The sequence below is a fragment of the Melospiza melodia genome, chromosome 11 (genome assembly GCF_035770615.1).
Source record: "Melospiza melodia melodia isolate bMelMel2 chromosome 11, bMelMel2.pri, whole genome shotgun sequence".
Taxonomy (NCBI): domain Eukaryota; kingdom Metazoa; phylum Chordata; class Aves; order Passeriformes; family Passerellidae; genus Melospiza; species Melospiza melodia.
The window spans coordinates 5,405,793-5,427,538 of record NC_086204.1 but is presented as its reverse complement, the minus strand read 5'-3'; the positions used below and the strand labels follow the sequence as shown (position 1 = coordinate 5,427,538).

Below are 21,746 nucleotides of genomic sequence, written 5' to 3'. Positions count from 1 at the left end.
GAAGGGTTTTTGGGAGACAGCAGGCAGGGCTTCGGGGCAGTGATGCCGCTGCTGTGGTGAGAGGGCAGGGCAGAACTCCAGCTCCCCAAAAGCAGTGCCAGGAGTACCAGCCTGCACCCCTTCACACTGCCAGCCTGCTGCCTCTCACCTGCACCCAGCACGCCATCAGCACCACCCTGAGTGCTGTCACTCCTGCCCTGCCATCACACCCACCCTCTGTCCCTGTGGCCAGGCAGGGGTGATGGAGCATCCCAGGGATTGCCCGAGGTGATGCAGCATCCAGGAGCATTGTGGCTGCTGTACAGCCGTGGATAATGATGGATACTTCAACCTGGCTGTGCAGGGTTTAGTGGTGGCCTTGGCATTCCTGGGTTAAAGGTTGGACTTGATGACCTGAGAGGCTTTTTTGACTTAAATGATTCTCTGATTCAATATTTTCAAGCTGTGATCCCAGTTCCATTGGGATTGCCACCCCCACCCTTCACTTGCTACTTTCTCTCCCACTTATTTCTTTTTTAACACCGTGGCAGTGATACTCAGAAATTGCTGAATCCCATCTACTTTCCAGTCCTGGGCTCTACGGCTTCCACACAGTGTTGTGATGCTGACAGCTGGGCAAGCTGCAACTAGAAAAATGTTCTGCTGGAATTTTTCTGGTTGGACTGAGTCCTTTTGCATTGCAAAATCCCCACATTTGCCCTCCTTGCCCTCCTTCATGCTCCAGAGCCAGTGGCTTTACTGCTTCAGCCTTGGTGCTGATTTGTGGAACTGGGCTAGCCAGGGCTATCTGACCCTTCAGGGCTCCCGGAAAACAGCCTCACGCTCCCAGTGCTGTGACTTGGCAGCACCAGGAGCAATGCAGTTCTGGGAATAGGCAGGAAGGGGGATGGAGGAAAGCTGGCTGCCAGCCTCTGCTGCCCTCCCGCTGCCTTCACCCTAGTGCTGGAGTTGGAGAGGTGAGGGATCCTCAGAAACACACATTGTAGGCTACAGCTTGTGCTAAGTGCCTCCTCATAGCCTTGGGGAAGGTGTTTATGTCCTGTGGGAAACACCAAGGGCTTTTTCCCTAAGGATTTGCTGCTTAGTGCCAGGAACTTTTCCCTTGGTTTTATGCTGGAGGATGAAGACTCCTGGGCTTTGCATCATGTGCTTACTGCATCCCAGTTTCTCATATCCTGACTTATTCCATCCCATCTGTCCATGTCCCAGCTCACCCCATCCTATTTCTCCCTTGTTCCCTGACCCTGTCCCAGCTCTTCTCCCTCACTGAGCTGCATTCCCTCTTTTGGGGTACCAAATCCCCCTATGAAAACACCCATCCCAACTCACACAGAAGCACCTGGCTGCTGGCAGTCACCTGAGGGGTACCTGACCACTCTACTGCACCAGAGAGCACAATGCCATCTTTGAGCCCCCTCTAACAGGATTGACTGAAAACATTTATTATCAGAGCTCTCAGAGGGTGAGATATCTGAAAGCATTAGGCTCAAGGGTGCCTGTTCCTGAGCATGGGAATGTGAAAGCCCAGCCTGTCCTTGGCACCTGGGATATTTGCTTCATTCCCTGGGCAAACAGCCTCACTGGGGCTCCACACTTCCCTATCACTAATTTAATTTGGCAGAGGCCTTGACAAGGGAGGGGCTGCTGGCCTTGCACCTTCCCTGGATTTTCAGGGTCCCCCCTGAACCTCTGGCAGTCTCTTGGCTTCAGGCAGGAGTGCTTTGGTGATATGGCAGAGGTGGCGGGCATTGCTAGTGCTGATGTCATGGATTGCTGCTGCCTGTGAAGGAGTCTTGATGCCATTAAACTCAGATAGACAGATTTTAACAAACTGAGAATTAATGTCAGAATATTCAAATATAGTCAGTCCACTGCTCTAATCCAGCACCCTCCTCCCCATATCTGACCTGTAAAGGTCCCTTCCAACTCCAACTCAAATTCCACAGTGGTCTATAGGAGATGTTTTGAATTAATCTAAACAGCATGTGATGCCTGATCCCATGGATGTCTCCTGCAGCAAGGTGTGCCAAAGCTCCTTCCCTTGTAGCATGAGAAAAAGGTACATTTGCAGGGATTTTGAACCTGCCACCTCCTTGTTTTGTTTGGCACGTAGCAGATCTGGGATCCAAGGAATCGTGCTTTGTTTCTCAGAAACTTTAATGGGCGAGAGGAAGCCGTGACTCAGCTGATGATGAATCACTGCAGCTCCAGATTGTCTCCCTGCTCGCTGGTGCCCCTCAAGCACAGGAACTGAGTGAGCCCATGCCAGGCAAGCTCTTGTCACCTCATGGGATGTCAGTTTGAGCCCAGGCCTCGGACCAGCTGGAAATCAAATCCCACCTCCCACTCCTGTTTTCCATCCATCCTTCCCAAAATCCTTATTTCCATGCTGTATCAAAGCCTTTCCTATGCCAAAAAGCGCCCTGACAACTTCAATTTCCTCCTGAGACCCCCCTCAACCCCTAACTTGATTTTGAAAACACTACTCATTTTACACTGAAAATAGAAGCACTCTCTTGCCTCCCCCTTATTTCATTGGATTAATCTAATTTTGTCACCAGTTTGCCCTGTTACACAGCTGTGAGCTTTACTCCTTGGTGACACCCAGCTGGTACCCAGGGTGAGTTTATCTGGGGTTTTCTCAGCATGGTGGGAGTGGTAGAGTGACTGCAGACATGATCACACCTTTCTTTCCCAGCTGCTTCCTCTGCTCTCTGCTGGTGATTTCTATTTGCAGACACTAGTCTGGCTTAAAGTAAGCAATGGAAAACTCTGCTCCCAGAGAAACATTCCTCTCATTTTTCCCCCATGCTTCTGCCTTTTCCCCTCCCTCTCCCCCTCCCACAAAAAAAAGCCTGCAGTTTCAACACCAAAAATAACGCACGCCCTGGTCGTGGGCTGGATAAAAATAGCAGCTCTTGGTATTTAGCAGCAGCAATGGATTTTCTGGCTTTGGAGGAAAATCAGGAGCAGGGCTGGGATGGGATGGTGACTCTTGACGCACGAGTGGAGGACAAACACAAAGCTGGTGTTTAGGGAGAAGCTGCTTCATCCCCTCCTCTCCCCCCTTTGTACCAGCTGGGCTCTGTCCCCTCCAGGAAGGGGGAGCTCTGAGGGTAGCTTGGGCTCAGCTGTCCCAGTCCCACCTTGGGCTGTTTTGGTGCTGCCCGTTAGTGTTGTGGCTAAGTCCCATGTAGGCAGGGATGGGGGCACATGCTGCTCTTAGGGAAAATGCCCCAAAGTTGGTGAGTTTTTGGGGGTGCCTCATGCCCACCCATCACTTGGGAGGCTTTGCAGCTGGGCTTGCCAAAGTGAGGTTTGCAGGATCATCCCCCCCTGGTGCTTAGACAAGAAGAATGCTGAGGTGGGGATTGAGGGGGGTCCTCAGGTGCCTCCTCAAATACTGCTGGATGCTTGTAGAGAAAGCTGAGGTGGTGTAAGGGACCTGTGTGCAGGTGAGGAGGAGGGTGGTGAGTGTCTGCTCAGAGCAAAGCTCTGTGTTTGGCTGTTTAGAGCTGATTGTTTTGTGTGTGTGAGCCCTCAGGAACTCCTTCCTGAGGAAATCCTACAAGGCAGCACTGGTGGCAGGCAGGGGGGAGAGGAGACACACTGGGAGGTGGGGAGAGTGCTGGGCTGGGCAAGTCCCACAGCATGACTTGCTGCCTTCCCCTCTGGAAACACTCAAGGATAGTTGTGGGAAAGCCAGGGAAGGAAAACCTGTTGGTGAATGGGGATGCTCCTTCCTCCCCTGAGCATGGAAATGGGGTCAGCAGCAGCATCCAAGGGCTGCATTTGTGAAAGGTGTGAACCAAAGGCAGAGAGGTGAGCGATGCTTGGGCACAGTCTGGTGTCTACAAGGAGCAGCATGTGCCCCCAGTTGTAGGAAGCAGTGGCTCGTGCCTCCTCCAGCCACCCCCAGGGGTTTCCCATGCTGGATGGGTGTTGGATCTGATCTGCCAAAGTTGATTTTTAGGTGAAAAACCGGTTGTGCAGGCCATCCCCGCTGTCATTCCTTTGGCTCAGCCCCTCTGTGCAATCCCTCTGTGCAGGTTTCCTCCAGAGCCTAGGTGAGGCAGGCAGGGAGAGCTAATCCAATATATTTTTAATGATATGCAGATGCCAAATTAGTACTAGTATTTTGATTATTTTCATTATTTGTTCCCCTCCATAAGCCACTCCCATGGGAGAAGCTGTTCCTGGAGATTTGTGGTGAGCCGATGTCCCTTGGCTCAGGATCACATGAGGATTTTGGCTGGTGGTATTGGAGCCATTGGAATGTTCTGTGCTGCCCTCGGGGCTTAGCTCCTGCCCGGGGGTGGGACTATCTGACCTTTGTTCTTCACACTTCAAAGTCTTCCTGCTCCTCATCTTGTTTGCTACCCCAGTGGGGAGGATGCAGCTGGGTGTCAGGGCTGGGGCAGGGCAGCCTGTTGGGAACTCACCCACCCTCCAGGAGGGAACCGAGAGAGAAATGCAAATTGTGGTGGGTGAAAGAGGGGAAAAAACAACCATGACCTTCCTCCTGGGGGTGTTTTGCCTCTTTCTGCCCCTCTGCGAGGGGAGAGCAGGTTCCTGTGTTTTGAGGGGTAAATTCCCCTCAGACAGGGGCAGAGGCAGCAGAGGGGCAGTTGTGACTGGGGAACCAATCCAAGGAGGGAACAGGGAGATGCCACCTAGTTTTGGCCTGACTTGGGTGCAGCCAGGGGACACTGGACCAGGAGCAAGGACAGATGCTGTCCCCAGGAGTGGTCAGCACTGCCCTGATGCTTTCCCAGCCCCAGCCCCTCTGCTGCTCCTCTCCCAAGTGCCCGTTTCCATCCCCTTCTGAAATTCTTACAGGGAGGATTTCCTACCTCATCCCACTCCTTCCCTTGCTTTTAAGGAGGATTTTTCTCATGACCATTTGCAGAGTTACTTCCTTCAACTCCCTCCTTTGTTGTGACATGGACAACTGCAGGGGACAGCATGGGGACAAAGGCCTGTTGTGGTGAACAGAGGCTGTTTGTGTCCCCAGCACATCCTGGTGTGCTCTGCTCTGCTGGTCAGCAGCCATGCCTGGCCCTGGTCCCTGTGCAGGAGCAATGCCAGGGAGATAACCTGGCTGGGAGCAAGAGGATCAGCCATGCTGCTGGGAGAAGCCTGCTGCAGGATTGCTGCATCCTTTGATGTTCCTGCTGACAGCAGAAAGCAGCCCAAAAATACTGGGAAGGGAGAGAGCTGCTGCTCTAAGGACAAGGGCAGGATGGGTTCTCACTGACACAGGGCAGGGTTAGAAGGGATATTGGAAGAAATTCTTCCCTGTGAGCATGGTATGGCCCTGGCACAGGGTGCCCAGAGAAGCTGTGGCTGCTCGTGGATCCCTGGAAGTGCCCAAGGCCAGGTTGGATGGGACTTGGAGCAACCTGGGATAGTGGAAGCTGTCCCTGCCGATAGCAGAGGGGTTGGAACTAGATCATCTTTCAAAGCCCTTCCCAACCCATTCTAGGATGGATTCTGTGCTTGTTGAAACAAGTTGCAAACAGAAAAATTGCTGGCTATATCACAGGGAAGGGGGATAAGCCTGGAGGCTGCTGTTCACAGCATTCCTCATCCCAGGGAGAGGGGACACATCAATAAAATAATTTAAAATCCCTGCATTTAGATTTGATGTAAATACATAATTTATAATTTTTTTACACTCTACATAACTAAACATTAGAGCCTGTAGCCCCAGGAGTTAAAATATAAAGATGGGAATGAGAGTTTTAAAAGGGATGATGAACACATGCCGTCTTATGAGGGGAAATTAAAATCTGAGAATGTTGAAGATGCTGCTATAAAAATGACATCTCCTAGGAAATAAAGCAGCTTTGAATCTATGGCACAAAGCTGCCCCTTCATCAACTGCTCCAGCCTTGCTCTGGAGCCATTGCAGCTCCTCCTGCCACACTGTGGCCACTCCTGGGCCAGCATTTCCCTCGTAGTTTTTTTGGGCTGAGGCTGCAGGATGTGTTGTTGGAAATGTGTTGCTTGAGCTCTGGGTTTGGGATGGGTGCCCAAGGTCCTTGCTGAGGACCTTTGTACATCCTCCTGATGTTTGCTGTTGGAACAAAGTTCCTGAGCATCACTCATGCAAAAAGGGGACTTTGGTAAGAGGGCTGTGATGAAATATCTCTGTGTAAAGTGCACATGGGGGGGCTGTGGTGGCTGGAAGTGCCCAAAGAGGAGTCTGGCAGGCTTCTGGGAATGGTTGGAAATAGGAGATCCCAGCACGTGTAGGACCATGTCTAGATTATGGTGATGGCTCTGAGCTGTGCAAGGGCAGAGGGGCCAGAGTGATGAGGGTGTTGGGCACGTAGGATAGGGCAGGAGCATCCCAGGGTGTAGTGTGATGGAGCAAAACACTTCCCTGGCTTAAATCAAAACTTATAGTGCTTAGAAAGTGCTTTTGCCAGCCCTCATTCCCTTCTCAACCCATCTGAAACATGGAGTTGGGCCTTGACTGTGATTTTGGGAGGTGGTTATGATCCAGAGGGATGCTGCAGCTCCCCATGTACCTGCTACCCGCCTTCTCTAGGTACCAAGCTCTGAGTTGTACACTCCTGCCTCTTGTTACTGGTTTTTGCAGTAGGAAGCCTGTGTTTCCTCCAGGTGAACTTTTTGGGAGGTTCTCTGCAGGAAATGGAGGCCGTGGGGGCTTCACTTGGCCCAAGACATGCTGAGTGAGGGTGCACAGCGGAAGGTGTTGCCCTTCTCTCAGAGACCATAAATAAAACACCCTGGACAACTGTTGGTACACAGTTTTGGGTAATTGGGAGTGGGGCTGGGCTGAGCCTCGTCCCCCAACAGGCTACAGCTGTGAGAAGCAGGTGAGCAGCAACGAGCCATGGAGTGCCCAGGGGCGCTGAGCAACCACCAAAGGGAGCAGAGGGCACATAGGTGCAATGTGTGAACATGAGGGGATAAAAGGTTGGGCTAAAGAACCAGAAGGGAGATGCTTGAAGCCTTCCAAAATTCTGTGGTGATGCTTTGTGTATTATGGCTGTCTCAACTGCAATGTGTGCTGTGACAGACAACAGCTTGGCCAGGCACAGTGAGACTGGGGTGATGAGTACAGGTAACCCTTCCTTCCCATCGCAAACTCATCTCCATCCCTCAGCTCCTCCCTGCACAGGCCTTGCATGAAGGGTCTTCCATGGCACTAACTACCTTCAGACACAAAAAAGTTCATTTATTCTAGACAGTCAAGTCCATCAGGCTTTGCTTTTGGCATACTAAGGGTCATGACCAAGGTGGGATATCCCCTCTCTCACAAACTTCCTTTTTTGTCTCAGAAATACGAGCAAGAAAGAGAAGTTGCCACCAAGAAAACTCCCCTGTTTTGTCTCTACTAAGTCAAATTTAGAAAATGTTGAAGTGGTCTGGAGGAAGAGCTTCTTTCAAGCTTTCTCATCCTGTCTGGCTACGTGTCAAATGTCAAAACTCTAAACAAAGAGGTTTAGGTAAAGTCTTCATGTGAAATAAGAGAAGAATTTCAAAATCTTCTGAAGTTCATATTCACTCTAGAGATTTTTGCTAATCAGTGCTGGGGGTTCTTTGGGTGTTTTTGTTATTGTTTCCCACTGGGATACATTCTGCTGGAATGAGCCTTCCAATCTCCTTTTTGGTGGTGTTTCCATCATGTTGGAAACAGATGGCTGTTTAAATCAGGCAAATGGTTTTCACTGAGGATTTTGGGGTTGTTTCCCTTTGCTCCCAAGCATTCATACTACAGCTTTGCTTTCTCTGGCTGCAAACTGCAGAGCCAAGAGCCTCTGTAGCTCATGAGAACAGCTAAATTTATTAGCAAAATGTCTCATGCTGGGCTGAGGCCAAATCCCAGCTCCCTGCCTTCCTGTGGTTAATGGACCGACTGTGCTGACCCGACTTCATGGCCATGTTGTTGCTATTTGTTTTAACAGGATAGCTGGGCTGGGGGGGACTTGGGAGTCTCTGGTCCCGCTTTCTGCCCAAGGCAGCCCCCCTGGGGTTGGATGAGGTTGCTAAGGCTTTTTCCAACCTGGTCTTGAACACCTATATGGATGGAGATGGGATCACCAGCCAAAGCTGGGCTGCCCCAAAACTTCTTCCCACTGTTTTTCTATTACATTGCATGTGCTGGGTCTATCTAACAGCTGCTCTGTTCCTCCAGGTTTGAGTGTGAATCCATGCTAAACCCCCCCATGCTCCTCCCATGGGATAACCAAAGATCAGGGATAGGAGATGTGTGTTCCTTCTTGGCATAAAGCTGGGGCTGAAATCTTGCTGGGCTTGGATGCACGAGGCCCCTGGTCCCACCCCGCTCCTGGACAGGCACACAGATCACTCCTTCATTATCTTTTATTAATGTATAGAAAATGCATTAAAAAAAGGAACTATACATAGCCTAAGAGCGGTCAGGACTAAAAATACTAGTTAACAATGGTTAACAAGCGTTGATCCCATTCTCCAAGCTACATTTTCATTACAGGGTGGGGAAGGTTGTTTAATATATTATTATTTATTTATATTATAGATTTTATTTATGCATTTATTTACTTTTCTTTTCCCCCTCATTTGGTTCCAGTGGTTTGAGTTCATCAGAATCTATCTAAGGCATTTCGTTGCCTCTGCTCTCCCTTCTTATTTATGTTTTTAAACTTTTTTTAACATATTAAGAACATTTCCAGGATAACACCTGTACACAGGGGACTGCTTGTTTGTTTGTTTGTTTAGGTCTTTGTGTCACCATCCTTCTGAGAAGCCACTGAAATCTGAAGAACTGCAGGCTGGGTATTGAGGCAGGTCTAGGCATCAGGATCTCCCAAGGGAAGGGCCTTTCCCTCCCACTTATGCCAAATTTCCCCTCTGGAAGGGGCAAGGAGCTGCCACCACCATCCCCTGATGGGTGGCATCCTTTTAGGAAAGGGGAAGGTGACCCTGGAGGTGCTGGTGGTCCCCAGTGGGCTCTGTTGTGTTTTATGGCCATCCCAGGGTGCTTGGCTGGCAGAAACAGGGATGAGCTTGTTGTTTGGCCCCAGAACAGAACCCTTTGTTAGTGGGTGTGAGCATGAATTAAAGGGTTTTTGGCGGGGTGAGAGTTCATTGCTGGCAGTGTTTGGTAAAGTCAAAACTTGTGGGCATGTCTGGGGGGCCCAGGATAAGGGGTGTGTGGTCACCCCCAGATGTGATGGTGGGGACACAGCAGCAGGGCAGCTCTGAGCTGGGATGAAGGTCAGGAGCTGGCATGGAGGTGAGGCACCAGGAGGGTCCTTTGGCTCCTGCTCTAATTTGTTAGGTTGCTCTGAGCCTGCTGTGGGCATGGGGACACCACTGACTGGGTCCTCACCAGTGCATCACTGGGAGTGAAGGTGGCATGAGCTGTGCCTTCCACACCCAGGCACTTCACCTGGGATAAGCATCCCTCTGGGAAGGAGGCAAGAGTGCATTTAGGCTGATACTCAGCTTTGAGATGCCCACGTGGCCTGGTTTAGGGCAAATCTGGGAGAGTAAAGTAATGCAAGGATAAGGAGTAGAAGCAGACTTCTCCCCAACCTTTGTGTGGATACTTTCCCTGGTACCTTCCTACCAAAACCCAGCTACCCTTGGGGAGAGCCTGGCCTCTCTCCTTCTTGAAATTATTCATTTATAGATGCCATCACTTTACTAAAAGCAGCTTTTCCTTTCAGGACTCTTTTTCTCTTTGGTTATGTTTCAGTGCAGTGTGCAAGGGGAAGGTGGGCTTGGAGAATGGAAACAGAGGGAAATGAATATTGGGCACGAGATGAAAGTCCCTTTGTGTTTCCCTCTAGGATTTTGGGGTTAGAAATAAGAGGTGGCTTTGAAAGGCTGCAGGGTCATGGGCACACACGGTGTTCTGCTGTGTGAAGGGTTTGATGTGCAGCTTCCTGTTACACAAAATGGCATCTCACAGTGGATAGTGTGGTTTGGGTAACAGCCTCATGCTCCTTTTTGGGCTCTGGAACAAGCCTAAGCCACGCAAACCCAGGATGGCAGTGGAGCCACCAGAGCTCAGTGGAAGTTCACATGCTGAAGCCAAGTGTCTCAAGGTGAGCACGGCACCAGATCCAGGCTTGGTTTCTGGGAATTTCAGGACCAAACTTGGGCTAGCTGGAGAATGAATGAGCTCATCCAGTGATGGAGGGTGAGAAGAAGCTACTTAATTATGGGGCCTTCTGAAGCATCAAAATTAAGCACAAATTTGCTGGCAGGAGCTTTGTCAAAAAAAAAAAAACCCCGACAAAAAAAGTAAGGCAATATAGAAAAATAACTTTCTGGGAAATTGTATCTTGTTTATGGTCAATGTGAACAGGAGACAATGGCACAAATGACTGGGTCATCATTGCTGGCTGTGTGCCTGGGCTTGGGTTGGGTTAGCACCAGGAGAAAGCCATGATGTGTAGAAGTCTTTCCTTTAAAAGACTGTAGCAACTGTCTTTCACCAATGCCATGGAAAGGCAACATCCTGGTATCACATGAGGGGTCAGGGACCAGCACTGATGTATAATAGCACTGGAAGATTGGATATTGTCCAATTTCATACCTGACTATGCAGTTGGGTCAACTGGGCTGACTCATCCTGGTTACAGGACTTGTACAAAGGATGACAGACATGAGGAGGGAGGGAGAGATATATGTCAGTAAACCTGTTTAGAGAATAATCTGCCTTTTTGAAGATATTCTTTTGAACCTCCTGGAAAAGTTTGGCGAACTTTTTTTTTTTTTTTTCAAACTTTGTTTGAGTCTTTTGAAAAGAGAGGTTTCTTTCCTTTCTCTTGACTGTGAATGATAAGTGTATGTTTCCATGACATCTCTTCCTTTCTCCTGGGCAGGTAAGAAAACAGCACCATTCAATGCCAGTCTCTGCTGGTTAGAGCCATTGCAGCTTTTGTTGGGATATTTCTGCCTACAAATTCTTGATGGCTTGGAGACAAATTTACTTTGCTGGTCTACTTGAAGCCTTCTTAGGCTTTAATCAGTTCCATCTGTTGCTTTTTGTTTGCTTTTGAGTCTTAAAGCAGGGTTGGGTTTTCAGGAGGCACAACATGCCACCATCTGTGACAGTAGCCATGTCCTGTAAGAGACTCCATCATCTGCAGCCTCTGACTCACCTGTTCCAAAACTGGTTCATTTGTTGCCTGATTTGATGCCAAGGGGGAGTAAGAAGGGACACCTCATTTACATATGAGATGTTGCTGAGCATCCTTTCTCCAGGCTGAAGGAGAAAGCTGAAGGAATGGGCCCTGTATCTGATCTTGACCTCAGTGTTAGCTGTGATTTCACATGCCAGTATGTGCTGTGGAGAAGGAGGTTATGTTTCCCATTTAATGCTCTTCTTCAGCTCTGCAGCCATCATGAATAACATCAGAACATTAAGGAATGTGACCATAAAAGATACATTGGCCTGAATTATAAGCTACTGCAAAAATGCCTTTATGTTGCCATCTGCAAGATGTTTTTGAGACAAAGCAGCTTCAGTGTGATAAAACCAGATAGCAGTGTTTAGCATTTGTAATGTTCCTTTGGCTGCAAATCCAGTGGTGAGCTGCATTGTCCTTGGATGCAGGGATGAGTCCCTTCTTGGAGACCAGGCCAGTGACAATGCCCAGCATTGATCAGAGTCCTTGGAGAAGTGTGACAAGCATGGTGTTTATTTGGGCTCTGTGGAGGTGAGCACGATGACAACAGGGCACAGAGAGAGATATCCAAAGGGCCCATCTTCCTTAAGGATGGGAAGAGTGAACTCATTAATTCTTCCAAGGGCCTTGAAGTGCTCCAAAATCTGAATAGAATCCCTTCCAGGAGGGGAAACAGTTGATTTCCTGTTAGAGAGCTGGCAATTCCAAGGCACTGAGATTTGTGTCCCTCTTTTGTGCTGGCATTGAAGAGGGATGGTGTAGGAGAAGGAAGGAAATGGGCATTCCTCAGCTTGCACTTCTCTTGCCTTAGCTGCATTGCCATAAGTCCCTGTGTGGGTGGAGGGCCATGGACAGGAGCATCTGACCTGTGACAGCTGCTGGCTTCAGGTTGGGCTACAGTTCTGTGATATCTTTTTATTGCTGCTCCTCCTTGAGACTCTTTTGTTTAGGACCAGTGACCTCAGTGAGAGAGAGCATGATGGAATGTAGAAATAACAAAGGAAATGGGTCCTAGGTTTCAGGAACACAAGTAGGGATTCTTCTCCCAAGTCTTCTAATTTAAGTCCTTTCTTCTCCATCAAGTTCAGCATAACCCAGGTGGATGTCATGGACCTGGAGTGGGCTGAGTTCAGCTTGGAGGAGTGGATAATGAAGGTTGGGGCTGGTGGAGTAATTCTTATTCCCATACACCTCATGCACACGAGGATGACTTTGTGGTGGGACCAACACATGAGCTGTGGACTCTCTGCAGTTTGCCTACGTATGCAGATATTTGCCAAGCCCTCCTGTGAAAACTGGGGATGGGAGGAGCCTTTGCTCATCCTCACTTGGTCCCCAGGTGTCCAGAGCCTGCACACAGGGGAGAGATGGGCCTCTGCCTGCTGGAAGTGTTGGTGTCTACAGGATGGCACCAAGCTTGGGACCTCCCTGCCAGGAGGGGACAGGGAGGCAGGGAGAGGATGGGTGTCCCTGGCCATGACTGGGCTGGAAATGGCCACACCAAGGTACCTGTGGGGAGGGTTTCTGCCACAAGCCCTGTGACAAACATTTCTAACAGGGTTTGCTGGGGATTTCTATGTCTTTTAAAAAAATATCAAAAAATCTGTCTCTTTCTCTTTCTTCTCATGTTAAGGGCCAGAGTATTGGGATAGGGAGACTGGAAATTTGGTATTTCTCTGGGACAGATGCAAAGCAATGAGGTCTTTCCTTTCCCATGGCCTTTCCTTGTGCCATGGTTCCCTCCAGCACTTGTGAGGGGCAGCTTGCTATCTCAGACGAGTAGTAACTTTTTTTTTCCCCTTTTCATATTATAAAATACAAACAAATGACAGAAAAGGTCAGGTGGTGGGAGGCAGGAGGGGTTCAGCTGGCTCAGAGCTGTAGGGACCGTCTCTTCCTCCCAGAGATGTTACGGTGGTTGTAAGGTCGCATCTTCATTTCCACAAAGGGGATGGAGAACTCATGGCCTTTCCAATGATACCAGTTAATGCCCTGGGAGGAGGGAGAGAAAGGCAGAGGGTAAGGAAAGACCCTAACAAGAAACTAGGGTGGGAGAGGAAGGAAACTAGGTTGATTGGTGTAGAGAAGATAGAAAGGAAAAACTTGCTGTAGCATGAGCAAGCAGCTCCCCTGCTTTATGGCTTGATTGTTTTTTTCCCACTGCTCAAATTTCATGTAGGTATTTTTTTTTAGTCTAGCACACTACAGCAGATGACTATGGCAGCGTGTGTGAGGCACAAAGCCTAGTTGGCTTGAAGGTGGCTCCCTTTGCTCCAGTGGGTGTGGGGTCATGCCACCAGTTCTGACCCTGGTGCACAAATCACATCACCCCAGCCCGAACCTAGGCTTGCTGGCATGTTCCCCTGGAAGAAATTCCAGAGGCTTTGAAGGCCTTACCTGACTGTGCCGGGACTCTCCGTACTTGCCATTGAGGTTGGTGCGGTGGCAGTTCTTGTACCACCAGGCCCCTTTGTAGGACATGGCACAGTTGGTCACAGCAACATCGTTGTCCCTGTCCTTGGTGGAGAAGGGGCGTCCCTGGTGATAGGTGAGGGAGTCTCCTGTGGAAAGAGGTGCTGTTAAAGGTGATGGAGTCTGTTATCTGGTCACTTCACAAGGAAATTGGGATATTCTGGTTTTGTGGTAATCATTCCAATAAATGGCCCAAACAGCTGACAGTCTGGGGACAACTGGAATTAACTGGATAACTGAATGTTAACTGGAATTGTTCACAACTGGCTCATCTGAGGTCCTCTGCTGTCTGTTTACAATCAGTGCAGACTGCAGCAAATCTTAGAGTCTTCTTGGCATTGTCAGATAAAGTACTTGGGTATGTGTTTGGATCTGAATTTCAGTGTTTCAGAAATTATTTAAATCCCATATTTTGGCATCCCTGATTTCCCAAGGCTTGGCTCTGCTATAAAACTTCAGGATGCTTTCAGCTTCCTTCTTTCCTGTTAGCCAAAGGGAGCTCTTTCTCTCAACAGAGACCAAATATTCATCTCTCGAACCAAGATGCTTGGCCACCTTTTCTCTCTTTGGATAAAGGGAAGAAGTTTTTTGGAAGGTATGTAATGTCTTCTTCCACCAAACCCTCTAACTTCATCTTCACTGGATTATTAGACAGCTGCTTTTGTGTGAAAGAAAAGCTGGAGTAAAATATGGTGAATTGAGTGATGTACTTACAGGAGACATTCTAAATATGCTCCTTGGTAATCCCTCAGGACATATGAAGTGGATCCATGCTGGCTGTATGCAATCCAGCCATGGAGAGACTATTACTGCCATCCTTGGCAGTAGGTTGGGTGCTTTGTGCCCTGGGATCTGAGGTTAGAGCAAGTGTTTCGTTGCACACCACCAAGATTCCTGTCACCTCTCTTCCAGCAGCAACTAAGTGGTATTGAATAGGGAAATTCCTGCATCTTGGCTATGTTGTGGGGTTCCACCTAGTACATGGTGGAAGTTCCATCCTGGGGGCTTGCACTGGGCATGTCTATCCCAGATGAAGGGGCTAGAGTTATACCCCTTCTCCCTTCTTGAGGAAGAGAACCCCTGTGCCCTCCCTCTAGCACCCACTCTCTTCTGCTGGGCAATTCTAACTCCTCTGAATCAACCAAGTAAGCAGGTGTGACAGTGTCCTTGCAAAACTGGGCAGTGTTTGGCCTTTATGTGAGGAAATGACTCAGAGGATTTCAGATTTTTCCATAGCTGTGGAAAGGCAATAAATACAGCCTCCAGCACGACATCAATAGCCAGCTGTGGCTACTGCCAAGTGAGATGACACCTCTGATGATTGACCTGGTTATTTGAACAGCAATGTCTCTGATATTAAATATCTAATCCCCAATGGAAAATTCCATGTCCTTAGTGGGATTTATCAGCCTGGTTTAAATGATGGACTGCAGGAAGGCAGAAAGGACTATGGATGTTTTTCTCACCGCTCTAGACAAGTGAGATTTCATGTTGAGATTTCCTTTACAGTCTTGGACCAACCAGTCACAGGATTTCCCAAGACCCCTGCTAGTAAGGATGCTGCAAGGATTTCCCAAGACCCTTTCTAGCAAGGGGTCTTGCTGTACCTGAAGTGCCATTGTAGTCCCCAATGCGCAGTTTGTAGAGGCTCCTGGAGTCACCAATGGAGAACTTGTCATAGTAGGCATATGCTGCCTCCTGGCCATCCCTCATGTCTATCCGCAGCTCGTAGCGCCCTTGGGACGTGATCTTGTGGATGTTGTCCAAGCCTGTGGAGACAGTGAAACACCCTATGAGACCTGGTGCCCAGATCTGTTTCATGAGCAAATAAGGAAAGCTCAAGGCAAATAAAACAGTAGTGAGAAATGAGAGCAAGGAGAGGAATCAAAGAGCAGCACTTGTGGTGAGTTTGTGTGTCTCCTGGCACTGCTGGGGTCTGGATCTCTGTCCCCACTTGAGATTCACTTCCCTGTGAGCAGTGGGTTCAAGGCCCAGATTTCTTCAGATTTCTTCATGCTGCTGAAGCTTGGGACATTCAGCTGTTGAGCTCTGGTGCTACTTTTGTTGTTAAGCTCCCATACGAGCCAGAGTGTGTTTATGCTGCAGCCCCTTTGGCTCATGTTCAGGTTTTGGAGGAGCACACACAATTTCAGAGCTGCACTGTCTCCCACTCACTCCTTTCCTGCTTTCATTGGACTTTCTGGCCACCAGTGCAAGCTGTAGTCATCCAATGATGGGTTTTGGTCCTTGAAAACTGACAGCATACATGTCCCCCTTGTCTCCTAAAGAGAGCAAACTAGGGACCTGCTAACCTTCACAGTGTGCCTCTGCATGAGTTCCTAAAGTGAAGGGCAGGGAATGAACAGAAGAAAAACTGTCTGAGGGAGAACGTAGAGGAATGTGGTGAAGGGCAAGGAGCCAACAGCTGACACAGTGCTTATGGAACTTAGGTTTGACACATCAATGAAAGGCAACCAGGGAAGGTCATACCCAGCCAAAACTCATCCTCCAGGTTTCCAAAGCCAACGCGGTAATCTGCCCATTTCCGGAAGAAATCGGTCAGCCCGTTCTGCCGCCGCTGGAACACCTGATGTGGAGGGAGAGCAGGGGGAAAACAATAATGATGGAGATGAGAGACAGCTTTGCCAGGCTCTGGACACATAAGGCAAAGACAATAATTTTTCTTTCCATTCTGCCTTTCAGGGGAGAAAATTGCAATGCCTATCCAGTTAGTGTTAATTGCAGGCATGCAATTAATTCATGTGCAGGTGTAGAAACAGAGATATTAGATAATGTCCAAAGCAAATCAATGGTAGAATGAGAAGGAATTGGCCTTCGAGGTTTCTGCTTTAACTAGTACAGGGTGCCTCTGGTTTTCTAGCATGTAATTCTGCTTTGAGCTGGCTATTTCTGTGATATCCAAGGGGATGTTCTGAAGCAGAGTGAGTGAGAGGGAAATTTACTGGCTAGAAATCAGCATTTGAGGAAGCCCATTTTCTTTGGTTTTGACTATATATCTAGCAGGGTTTTGTGTAATGTGTGTAAGTAAGAGTTTGACATGAATAAGATCAAAGCACCATGGCATTATTTACTTACACTGTCAGTCCATCTACGTCAAGACAAGCAGTGTTTGTGCAGCTCAAAAGCCAAACAGGCATTTGTTTCTAAAGTTCTCCTGTGCAGACTCAATTGGGGTGACGCCTGACACCCTCCTTCTGCAGGCAGCGTGAATCATTCCCCGTGAAAGCTACCAGCCATTAATTTCATTTCTAGAACAATAAATCAGCTTCACTCACAGATTTTGCTCTCCAGAAGCACTGAAAACATGCCAAATAAATCAAAGGGCACTTCTCCAAGTGTAACTATTATTACCGGAGCGTGGGCCATTCCCTGCTGCGTGCAAAATGAAGCGTGTGATGCTGAGCCTGCTGTCATTCCTGTGCTTTGCTGGTAGGGGCTCAGTTACTTTGTGGTGGGGACAACATGCCACATGGATACTCACAATCCAGCCCCCTCCATCAGTGGTCATGTCACAGTACACGGGCACCCGCTGGCTGAGGTCCCCGTTGATGGAGATGGTGTAGACCCCGCTCAGCGTGTCTCCGTTCATCAGGTGCTGGGCACAGTCCTGAGGGTTAGCAAACACACGTCCTCCTGCAAAATCAAAGTAAAAAAAGAAAGGTAAAATTCAAGCAAAGAGACACCTTTTCCCCATGCTTCAGGCTCCACTGGTTACAATCCAGGAAAAGTCTGTCTTGGCTCCTGCACTCCAAGTAATTCCACAAGGCAGTGAGACTTTTTATCTGCCGTCGACCTCAGAGGACTTGCTGGAAAAAAAATGTCTGCATATATTAATTATTCTTCCATATGTCTTATACTGGAAGGGTTCATGGTAATGTCACAATGAATGATGAAGGATGTCACTTCTTGGACCATCTTTCTGCGCTGTGTCTGAAACCCTGGGGTTTAAGCTGTCACCAGCATATTTAGACAGCTGTGAAAATACCAAAAACCTGTTCTCCTCTCAGGACTGCCAGCTCTAATCAAGTTTTATAACAGTACTCATTCCAGGGGGATTCTCCTGATTCTCCCTGCCCTTGGAAATGATGGTGGACTTATGCTGAGCTAATTGTCACTTGCAAGCTGAGCAGGAATGAGTCTATGTGAGATGCTAGAGGTAGGTAGCATGGGCTGTGTGACTGTGCTACAGGTGTTCTCTAATGAGGAAACATCTTATTTTGTGGTCAGAGTTTAGGAGAGTCCAAATTATGACAATTATTCTGGCAGTATCGGAATATCAAGTCTGGAAACATTTTTTTCTTATTTAAGAAAAAAGAGGGAAATAAAATACATCTTTTTGGTGTTGGTATGGATGATTGGATGATGGAATAAATGAGTACAGATTTGGCAATGTGGACGTGTTTTCAAGCATGTCTCTGTAACAAACTGAGAAGGTGTGAGGGACCTTCAGATCTTCTGTGCTGTGTGTGTCCATCACAGTTGTGCAGTGCCCCATAGGACCAAGGCACAATCCTTGTCTGTTGCTCCCCACTTGGGTCTATTCTCCCCCACCTTGTGATCTGAAGACTTGAAAGTCATTGCTGTGTTCAAAAGTTGAAGATCCTCTCTTTTTTCTCCCCATCTTCATGGTCTGTAGCACAGCCTGGTGAGACACTGTATTTTATAGTATCCAACAATGAAAACTTCTTCAACAATAACCACTTTGGGCTCCCCTGTGGAGATTGCTTGTTTCTTAATTTATATTCATATCTTTAAGAGCCAAGGAGACCTTGAAAGACATTTCAAACCACTATAAATTATAAATACTGTATCTGTTTCTTCCTTCTGTCTCATCTGTATACAATTCCCTAAGAACCTTATGCAAACATGAAACAAAAGAGGCTGAGGTATTAATATGTCAGGGGGAATAGAAGAACCCCGGGATGTGTATGTAAGCAGAAGGAAGCAAAACAATTTAAATTAAGCCTGAGTGGCTTTCTTTACTTTTTTTTTTTTTTTTTTTTTTTTGTCAATAAAGACAAGTCCTTGTTCTCTGCAAAGTGCCTTGATGCATTGCCAGAGTAAACTGAGTTGCAGATCTGGAAGCTTTGATGAGAGATGCTGTCCATGGTTTGCATTGCCTTGGTGATAGCTCCTGGTTGCTTCTGTCTCATCAATACTGGGGTAAGTGGGAGAAACTGACCTGTTGCTAATGCCCATCTTCATCTTCAAAGCAAGTTAAATGTGTTGGATGCTGCATCAGCTGGCAATGGGGACTGACCTTGCTGAGGTCTGACACTTCTGTTTGATGGAAAAGGGGCTCTCCTTGCCTGACACAAGTGGGTTTCTGCTGCTTTATCCCACCTGAGAAGTCATCCCCATGCAGCTTCATCCCTGACTCCCAAGCAGCCTCAAAGGTTACATGTCTTTTTCTATCACCTGCCTGAATTGTACTGGATTTATGCACATGAGTAAGAGCCAAGAACAACAGGAGAGCATGTTTTGTAGATGTATTAGAGAAGTCATTTCTTCTTTTGTTGATGTAAATAGTTTCTGTTATCTTTAAAAAGCAGGCAAAGAGACCTTTGCATGTAACTGAGATGGGGAAGTGTATCCATAACAGACTCAAAGAAAATTCTCCTCATTTGAGAATTAAACTGGCAGCACAGATGGGCGGAATTTTGGTGGACATCATCTGGAGACTTCTCAGTGCTGTTGATACCCAGGAAAAACATGACTGGATTCCTAGCCCTGAACAAGATGTATTCTGTCTGTAAGTACCCTGGCCTAGCCATGATTTTAAAAGAGGATGAGGAAAAATTTGTTTTGCATAGCTTCCATTGTGAATGGTTGCAGAGGATGGGAGCAATGGTGACATTCTCTTGCAAGCTCCATTCTTGGAAGAGTAAGTATTCTGTCTCTGAGGGTCATGGTGACTGTGCATGCCCACCTTTTGATTTTAAAATGAAAACATTCCCATTACTTTAGTGTCTTGGTAGATTGTGAATGCTCCAGAATGAGAGTGGAGAGGAATAATGCAATTAGATAAAGTGGTCACAGGCTCTGCTGTCTGTGATTCTACTGGTGGTGATGGAGATACACTTGCTTGGTATTTCCAGGGATACCCCAACCCTGAACACTTTCAAGGTCAAATTCAACAGGGCTCTGAGCAACCTGATCAAGTTGAAGATGACCTTGCTCACTGCAGGGGGATTGAAGCAGATGACCTTTAAAGATTCTTTCCAAGCCAAAGCATTCTGATTCATTGATATCATGTCCACAGCATGGCTGGGTTCTCTCCCAGCAGCATTCCTGTTGATATGTGTTGTTCCTTTTAGTGGGTATTTTTTCCTCTGTTTATCCACTTGAGGGCAGATATGGGCAAGACAAAAGGGCATGGTAGATGGTTACTGGTCTGAAGCTCAAACCCCCTTGCCCTGGGCTGGGTCTCATGTTTGAATCATAGCTCCTTCAGCCATTAACTTTTTGTAGCGACGCAGCACCGTGGGTCATGGCATTGTGAGTACCCCTCTTTGGATCATGAAGGAATGCTGCCTGAGGAGAGACGGTCCCTAAGAGCAGTCCATTCCCACCAGTGTGACATGTCGGCCAGCCTGCATGTGTCTGGGTGGATGCAGAGTGAGTGCTCACCTGTGGTGAAGGTGGTGGAGACGAGGCCGCTGCGCACGGCGTTCTGGGCAGCCTGCAGGTGCACTGTGTACTCCGTGGTCTCAGAAAGCCCCTCCAGGCGGATCCACGTGTCCTCTGCATCCACAATCAGCTCCTGTACATGGGTCCCAGAAGGAGGCAGACACCAAGAGCAACAGATGAGAAAAGCGCTGGGGAGCCTAAAGAGCAAGTGAGGAGGGAAGGGAAGCCACAAACTACTGCAGCCCTTGGAGCCTGGCTGAGGAGCAGTGCATGATTGCTTAAACCCTTGGGCTGAGTGAACATGAGATCAGCCAATATACCCAACATTTCAGAATGGTTTGGATGGGGGAAAGCAACCTGGTTTGGAGACGGATTTAAATGTTTGCAGTCAGTGTCCTCTGTCAGTTGCGTCTGCTGGGACCTGTGTGCCTTCAGTAAAAGACATGACTGATTGCCCAAGCAGTGCAAGAAATTGAGCTGGCCAAACCTGGTTATCAGCCAGTTTTGACTCTGTTGATTCCCGTCATGTTCATTTTTCTGCTTGTTGGCCAGTGCCACACAGCATTATTGGACCCTTTGCAAAGCTATTATCCTGTGGCTGCTGTGAGCCAATCACACCAGCAAAGGAAATCAGACTGTTTGCCATGACATATTTCTGATTGTGTTTGTTGCAGCTCCTCCAGACAGGCAGATGTGGACACACTCATTAAATAATCAAATGTATTGTATTGCAGAATTAATTAGCTCTCTGTGCCTATCTTCCTTTTTTGCAGGAAGGGTAAATGGCCTTTTTAGCATCTCTGCAGAATAATACTCTCCCGCCTCAGCTTGCTTGTGTTTCACAAGCTGTGAATTGCCTCTGTTCCTCCAATCTCTCCAGGTAACCCCCCTGTGCCCAGACCAGTAGATGTGCATCAACATTTTACCTTAGGCAATCTCTTCTTGCTTTTTCCTGTCACCCTGCTTAGCAGGAAGTAGTGTCTGCCCTTCTGGCCTCCCTGAGCCACTGAGCATCATTCTTTTGCTTTGTTTGCTTCTCCTGCTTATTTTAACATGGTCTTATGACTCCCTGAGTGAATGAGGCTCTTTGGTGTGAGGACTCACTCACCTTCCTGCTGCCATCGGTGGATCTGTAGGTCATGATGTAATTCTCAATCTCTCCCACGGGAGGAGCCCAGGACAGCAGGGCGCTCCGTCGCGTGACTTCACTGGCTGTCAGATTGGTTGGAGGATCCAAAACTGAAAGAGTGAATAGGAGCACAGGGAAGTGAAATTTCTCACACACAACCACCTCAGCCCTGCTTCCCAACTCAGTACACTGGGATTCAACCTTGCAGCACTGAGCTACAGCCCAAAGTCATCCTCACCCTCAGTTTCAAGACCACATCACCCATCCCCAGACTTGAACAGAGCTCTGCAAACCCTCTAGAAGTCCTCCTCTACCTGTGCACCACCTTAAGGGTAACA

At 48.1% G+C, this 21,746-nt stretch overlaps 1 protein-coding gene across 1 annotated transcript in view; it reads right to left on the bottom strand.

Moving 5' to 3' along the window:
* Positions 1–8,340: 8,340 nt before the first annotated feature.
* TNR (tenascin R) overlaps positions 8,341–21,746 on the bottom strand; it is a 34,150-nt gene continuing 20,744 nt past the window's right edge. The window contains exons 15-21 of the mRNA XM_063165415.1: positions 21,388–21,518; positions 20,280–20,412; positions 17,131–17,282; positions 16,119–16,215; positions 15,236–15,397; positions 13,554–13,717; positions 8,341–13,148 (exon numbers count right to left, since the gene is read on the bottom strand). Coding sequence (XP_063021485.1) covers positions 13,029–13,148; positions 13,554–13,717; positions 15,236–15,397; positions 16,119–16,215; positions 17,131–17,282; positions 20,280–20,412; positions 21,388–21,518 — 959 coding nt within the window. The 3' untranslated portion in view covers positions 8,341–13,028. The remainder of the gene's footprint in view (positions 13,149–13,553; positions 13,718–15,235; positions 15,398–16,118; positions 16,216–17,130; positions 17,283–20,279; positions 20,413–21,387; positions 21,519–21,746) is intronic.